Source organism: Haematobia irritans, chromosome 1 (genome assembly GCF_050003625.1).
Source record: "Haematobia irritans isolate KBUSLIRL chromosome 1, ASM5000362v1, whole genome shotgun sequence".
NCBI lineage: Eukaryota > Metazoa > Arthropoda > Insecta > Diptera > Muscidae > Haematobia > Haematobia irritans.
Genome location: NC_134397.1, coordinates 126,235,048 through 126,242,668, shown reverse-complemented (window position 1 = coordinate 126,242,668; position 7,621 = coordinate 126,235,048). Strand labels below are relative to the sequence as shown.

Below are 7,621 nucleotides of genomic sequence, written 5' to 3'. Positions count from 1 at the left end.
GGAGCGATAATGCCAACTTAATAACGGCCTTAAAGATAAAAGTGAAATTAAGTACAAAATACGATATACTTTTAAATGCATTTAAAATGGTATTAAATGCTAGTAAAATGTTGTTCACGTCTATATAAATTTATGTTGTTCACGTCTAAATTATTTATGTATGTTTATACTTGACTCCACGTTCTTCTTTTGTAAGAGTTTTTGATTTCCTTCCAAAATTTAAAACTGTTATACCAAAAACAGTTTTCTGTTACAAAATTTTTATTTTTGCAATAAAAAATAATATTTTATCCAAAAGCTCAGTCCATTTCGTTTATACCAAGCACTGTTTCTGACTGTAAATCTTTAATATCCCACATTTCGAAGTTTCATTATAAAAATTTAATGTAGTATAAATATAAATGTATAAATTAAAAAAGAAATGGTATTCGGTCGTAGCAGGGATTGAACCCACGACCCTTTGCATGCAAGGCAGACATGCTAACCACTGCTCCACGTGGCCAACAAATATATGTTTCTGTTATATAATGTTATGTTTGCATTGGCTCGTGGGCTCTGCAAACTATGCTATATAAATGTAACTTATAACGATAATTGCCTACTGGTGACTATAACAACTACGTAGCCCAGTGGATAGTGTGTTGGCTTACAAACTGTACGGTCCTCGGTTCGATTCTCCGTCCAGGCGAAAGGTAAAATTTAAAAAATTTATAAAATTTAATAATTTCTTCAACATTATTTGTGAATGCGTGGCATAAAAGTAGAAAAGAAATAAAAAGGCACTGGTTTAGAAGTTGAACCAAAATGTATGGGCTTTATTTAATAAATTATTGTTCGTCAAACAATATTTACCTTCGTAGAAGCGAGAGAGTCTCAAAGAGAAAGACAAAAAGCTTGGATGCCGAAAGGCGGGGGTTGATGACATTTGACGTTAGAAAATGTCCTTATTTTCGTACCGAAAGGCAGAAAAAGGCATAGACAAATCCTAACGGAGGGGTTACACTTGAAAATGATTATATGACTGAACAAAGCTAAAAAAACGGCATTTGAACTTAAACATTGCCGCCCGCCTTGCAACATCCAGCCATGTTGCAAAATTTAAGAATAAGTTAAATAATATTTACATGTTCAATAAGGAAATAGTGAAAGTATACAGAATGTACATTTCAGTTAACAAAAAAGAGCATTTTATTTTAGTTCAATTCTTTTTTTTTCTCTTGTTATGGTGTCCAATTCATGTTTCATTTTTTCCAAAACATATTATTTACAAATGTGCTCGTTAAGCACGCGATCGTAAATGGACTCGTCAAGCCCGATCGTTGTTATTAAAAATTTTTTTAAAAAATTTGACTCGGAAGAGCCGGGTGTCGAGGACTCGTAAAGTCAGAAGGCAGTTGAAGACTACCTTACACCCAAGTGTGATATGGGGTGGCGAAGCCACAAACAATTCTCCTGGAGGAACCCCAGAAGCCGTCGTCAACGGTTTTTTATTGGTTGCTGTTGCAACATTGTCGGCCAGAATGGCAGAATCAGTAGTCGTACTGATGGTATGTTCATCGGCAAGGGGTGCGATGCTAGAATTAATCTCCCGTTCCTCATCCAACATGGGGACGTCGTCCTCAGACTCTGGAAGGGTAGCAGCCATCTTTGCTATGTTTTCTATCTATGAAAATATAGAAAGATTTCGGAACGGAAAACCAAATTAACATAATGGTCAGGGTGACCAGAAACCGTAGGTCGCCTTACAACTTGTAGTCCGATCTATTGCGATTCGAACGCGGCCATCAACCCAAAGATTTTTCACGTAACAAAAACTAGGGAGGACGCGAGCATAACGCGACAGATAGACCTATGTTAACTCCCTAAAAGACAAGGATGTAATCCATTTGAACAAACGACGACCGTTAGTACCCGGATGAACATCGCGAATACGACATAATTTCCACGTAGTGGGGAGTAATAGTTCTCGTCGAGAATGTCGTGGACAAATCAAAAGTAGCATGTAAAGTTACCGCTTTCGTAGAAAAGCAGACAGTTTTGTAAATATAACCGTGATAAATAGCGTACTATAGGACAAGCTCAAACTCATGGCGTGTATTGCCCCTTGACCCAGGCGCATTACCCAAATTATGGTACCCCGTCAATACGTCGTCAACGTACATGCACCTCCGTAGGACGTATGCATAAAGAGGAAACTCATTCTCCGTGCCGTCAGCCAATGGTAAAATATGTCAAAGTCACTGTTTAATTAAATAAAAAGTCCTGGATAGTATTTGCAGAGAATATCGTAGTTGTATTCAATGATGAAAAATCTAGAACGGGTCAACATATATATGTCTGTATACATCTGTGTGATATCGCAATTGTATACGAATTTATACAACCTCCACCTCAAAACGAGGAGAAACAAGTCTGATTGTTGAGTCGGACCGACGTGTAAAAATGTCATTCAAGGCAGTGAAAACCAATCGAAGTTAAATTGTCTTCTCCTCATTCGTAGGCGTAACCTAAACTGGCCCCATATGGTATAACCATATATACCCCCGGACAAAGTCGTGGTGAATCGTCTTAATTCATGGTTTTCACAAGAAGAATGCCTCATTTCGAAGAAAGTGTGTCAGGCAACCCGTCCTTGATTTCTGATTTGTCCGGAGAAATAAGTTTTGAGATGAAGAGTATCTTCACTCAGAATCCCGTCGGTTTGTCTTTTCATAATTTTACCCGCAAAGCTTATCTGAATCAGATAAGAGAGGACGTCGGGGAAGCTCTTCTAGTTCCCAAAGTGCGGAGACGTGTCTCGTCAAGACTAGTTCCCTCGGAGAGGTCCACAGTAGTCGTGTAGACTGAAATATTCGAAGAAGGGATAGGACCCGTGACAACCCAGCCGCAGACTGTGTTTTGCGCTAGTAATGATCCCAAAATATTCGTTCTCGTACCGTCCAACAAAATTTTCGGATAAAGATCCGCGCCTAACAGAAGGTCAACAGGACGACAAACAAATAAATTGGGGTCAGCCAAACGTAGATTTGGCATGCTAGACACAATGTCACGATTTAGAGAAAAAGATGGCAGGTTGCCGGAAATGTTCGGGAGAACGTACGCTGTAGTCTCCAGTAGGAGCGACTCGTCTAGTGGGGTACCAATGCAAAGTGAACAAAGTTCTCTCGACGTGATCGAAACACTTTGATTCACACCAGAAATTGTAGCCGAAGTCGAAGACGTACTCAGTCCAAGTCGGTTCCGCAATCCTTCCGTAATAAAGGATGATTCCGAAGCGGGATCTATTAAGGCCCTAGCAGAATACGTGATACCCTGGTGAACGATATTCACCATTGCAGTCCCTAATAATACATTTCCAGTACGTGAAGTATGGAATACCTGTCTACTCGACGACCCAGAAACAATGCCAGTCGACGTAGAAGGTTGATCGGCATCCGGTGATGCCACTTCGGTATTTCGCGTAGCCGGTGCGGAAACGACCGGAGTAGTCCTAGGGCTATTCGACATATCACTATGCAAAAGAGTGTGGTGTCTTCTACCACATCTACCGCAATCATATGCGCTGGGACAATCATTTGTCACATGTCTGCGTGACAGACAATTCATACAACACTGATGGCGCTTAATCACATTCATCCTCTCAGGAACTGAAAGATTATGAAACCTAGAGCATGTTCTGAGGTGATGCTGTCGTCGACAGAGAACGCATAATCTGTCAGGAGAGGACTGGGAGGAACGAGGCGTACTTGTTGGGGGACGAGGTGCTTTCGCATTCGTGAAATGCGAACGAACTCTTTTGTTGGCCGGAGGCCTGGCGTCAATGCCGCGGATATCCCGAAGACATGTCAATGTCTGGATTCTTTCCGTGAGAAAGAAGTCCAAATCTGACCAAGAAGACAAAGCAGACTTTTCCTTAATACTCTGTTCCCAAAGTGTGACAGTACATTTCGGCAATCTTTGAAGGCATAAAAAGACGAGGATGGGATCCCAATCGTCAGTAGCCACATCGTAGATGGACATTGTCGAAATGCATGTCGAGATACCACGTTGTAACTTCTTCAGTCCTGAACTGGTCTCAGACTCCAAGACTGGCAAATCAAATAATAATTTGAGTTGGTGGTTCACCAGGAGGCGGGTATTATCATAAGTACCCTTTAGCGCCTTCCACGCAAGAGCGAAGCTTCTATGCGTGAGCGGAAATTTCGAAACCACATCGCGAGCTTCACCACTGGTTTTCTTGAGTAAATGACACAATTTTTCAATATCGCTAAGTCGGCTATTGTTAATATATACCGCTGTGAAGAAATCTCTAAATGTTGGCCAATTGAGAAAATCGCCGTCAAAAACATCTATATCACAAGGCGGTAGATTGAGACTATGGGAGGAACTATTGTCTCCCCTAGAGCTAACGGAAGAACTGTGTGAGTCATCGGACCTATGAGAAACATTCAAAAGAGATGTTTGGTCCTCCAACCGAGGCGATTTAGCAGAATGCTTAGATGGTGCACGTAGTGCATCCAATTTACCTTGAATTGACTCCATGACATTCAAGTAACAATTATAAGCCACATCATATTTGCCGTCAGCAGCAGCGGCTGCCTCGGTGGCGTTGCTCTGTGTGGAAACAAAGTCAAGACATTCGTCGAATAAGCCCTTAACCTTTTCCCACAATGACTTAGCCTCGGAACCATGACATTCTAGTCTATAGGCGGTGAGATCATTGTCTCGCAAACTGTGAAACTTCGCTTCAAATCGGACTATTGCGTCAGTTGCTCTTGTGAAGGCGGTAAGTGGTGTAGTAGTCATTATGAAAAAGTACGGGAAAATTTAAAGGGCGAAAAAATTGACACGTGATGTCCAAAACTCTCGAAAAGAGTATAAATCGATCCAAACGCTACTTCGATTTGTCGTCGAACAAATGAAAATGCAGTTTTTTCTCCAGTGTATGCGAAATGTGTATCGTCAACACACAATATTTTTCGCAGTGTACCGAAAGTACCACAAATGTGAACAAGGTAACGTAATTACCACAAAAACACAAAAAATGAGATCAGAAAATTTCTCACAGTGTACGGAGTACAACCAATTTTTTACAGTGTATCGTCGATACACCAATTTCCTCACAGTGTATTGGAAATACCAGCTAAAATCAGCTCTGTAGGGTAAATTATAAGTATTTCAACTTTTTGTAAAAATTGGCGAAAAATTTCTCCAAGTGTATGAAAACACGTAAAGTTTCTTCCAGTGTATCGTAAATACAAGAAACCCTTTTTCGCGTGGCGAAATATATGCAAAATCTTTATTTGGAAAATATTACAATATTTTCCCAGTGTACCCTGTGTTCCAAAAGATTTTTGCAAGTGTATCGTGAATACAAAAAAATATTTTCAGTGTATCGTAGAATACAAAGAATAATTTTTGCGTGGCGAATTATCGAAAAAATTGAAAACTTTATATATTACGAGAGAGTTTCTCTCAGTGTATATATTATCCAAATTTTCTCCCAGTGTACGTAGATACACAAAATTTGTGCAAGTGTATCGTAAATATCACTTGCCAAATGGAAAAATTACAAGACAATTTAAAGTCGTGAACTTTAAATTGTAAAATGTCAACTTGACCGATTGTAGGGTGCACGGACTGTAAGATGCACACTACGAAACAGTAAGGTCCAACAACAACAATAATATAAAAAATAAAAAAGTTTCGTGGAAACTCAAATATGTCAGTATTACGATAATATAATATATAATAAATACTGTTATTTTATTGTTTATATCGACCGACCGTAGGGTACACTACCACGTAACACGAACGATAATAGTAAACGACCGATATCCGTAGGAATCAACAATAAATACTTTTCTCAATTGAACTTGCAAAAAATTATTTTTATAATTTCGCGCCGTAAGCGACCCACGCTAATAAACCAACGTGTATGCAGTTCGAACGTATGTTGGATGTAACACCTGTGTGCGTACGTGTGTATAGCAAGTTGAACGGCAACTGTATAACACTTTACTATTGATGCCTATTGGCAAACCAATGCTTACAACCAATGCAATTGTTTTTGTTTTTTCTATGCCGATCAAAAAACCAAAGAAAAAACACAACAATATGAATGTAATCAAATGGAGAAATACAGCGAAATTGAATTCAACTTTGACGTAGAATATTTGGACGAAAACAAAGTGGAATTAAACGCACTTTTCAACACTTTAATGAGAATGTAACCGGGTATTAAAGACCGACGGATAATTTAATTTTTTCTCGTAGAGATTTAATGTACAACCGATATAAAATACGAGTTGTAAAGCGACCGTAGGCGAGTGTCTATTTCTGTTTTATTTATATTTACACCGAAGGATATGCTCACTTTTTAATTATCACTGAAAGTACATACCTTGGTTGTTGATAATAAAAATATTTGTGTAATAAATTGAAAATGCCTCGTAGAGGATGGTGATCGTCGATCGTTTGTTGTTGTTGTTGATTGGCGTAGCCTTTGCCTTCGAGGAAGAAATAAAAAACACCGAATTAATACTTTCCAACAATTATCCGGTTCGAAGGACCAATGAATGCGTGGCATAAAAGTAGAAAAGAAATAAAAAGGCACTGGTTTAGAAGTTGAACCAAAATGTATGGGCTTTATTTAATAAATTATTGTTCGTCAAACAATATTTACCTTCGTAGAAGCGAGAGAGTCTCAAAGAGAAAGACAAAAAGCTTGGATGCCGAAAGGCGGGGGTTGATGACATTTGACGTTAGAAAATGTCCTTATTTTCGTACCGAAAGGCAGAAAAAGGCATAGACAAATCCTAACGGAGGGGTTACACTTGAAAATGATTATATGACTGAACAAAGCTAAAAAAACGGCATTTGAACTTAAACAATTTGTATTACAGAAAAAGGTGCCAAGAGCTAAACAATTTCGTAGAAGTGTAAATTATGTGAGGGAATGAGCACAATCTTCTTCGGGGAAAATTCTTCCAAGCATATAATATTTTTGGGCTCAAAATGCTTCCAACCATATAATATGTTCACATAAAACAAACATATTAATGTTTCGGCAGTAATCAATTATATATGTGCTTCCTGCAAAATATGTTTGCAACATATGTTAGAGAAGCAATTTTTTGAGGGTGCGGAGTCGAAATGACAATGATTTGGCGCCAATGTTTTTTTTTTACTCTTAGTTCATTGTTTCTTCTATGAGAGGGTGTAATTTCGTGAACTTCAGTTAAAAAGTACACCAGGGCATTCAATTTTCCTGGTTTTAACACCGCTTTGTGAAAATCTCAAAATGTAGAATAGAATTTAGTTCCATTTTCGCACAACGTAATTCATTCTTGGGAGCCACCGTGGTGCAATGGTTAGCATGCCCGCCTTGCATACACAAGGTCGCGGGTTTGATTCCAAAAAGTTGTTCAGCTGTTGATTATCTCACCTCAGTAATGCTGGATACATTTCTGAGGGTTTCAAAGCTTCTCTAAGTGGTTTCACTGGAATGTGGAACGACGTTCGGACTCGGCTATAAAATGGATGTCCCTTGTCATTGAGCTTAACATGGAATCGGGCAGCACTCAGTGATAAGAGAGAAGTTCACCACTGTGGTATCACA

The 7,621-nt window shown here is 39.0% G+C and overlaps 1 protein-coding gene across 1 annotated transcript; it reads right to left on the bottom strand.

Moving 5' to 3' along the window:
• Positions 1-1,205: 1,205 nt before the first annotated feature.
• On the bottom strand, positions 1,206-6,596 carry LOC142221792 (uncharacterized). The gene is made up of 2 exons (XM_075291609.1): positions 6,404-6,596; positions 1,206-1,663 (listed from the first exon to the last, which is right to left on the bottom strand). Exons 1-2 carry the CDS (start codon positions 6,587-6,589, stop codon positions 1,307-1,309), a joined length of 543 nt encoding a protein of 180 aa, XP_075147724.1. The 5' UTR covers positions 6,590-6,596; the 3' UTR covers positions 1,206-1,306.
• Positions 6,597-7,621: the final 1,025 nt, after the last annotated feature.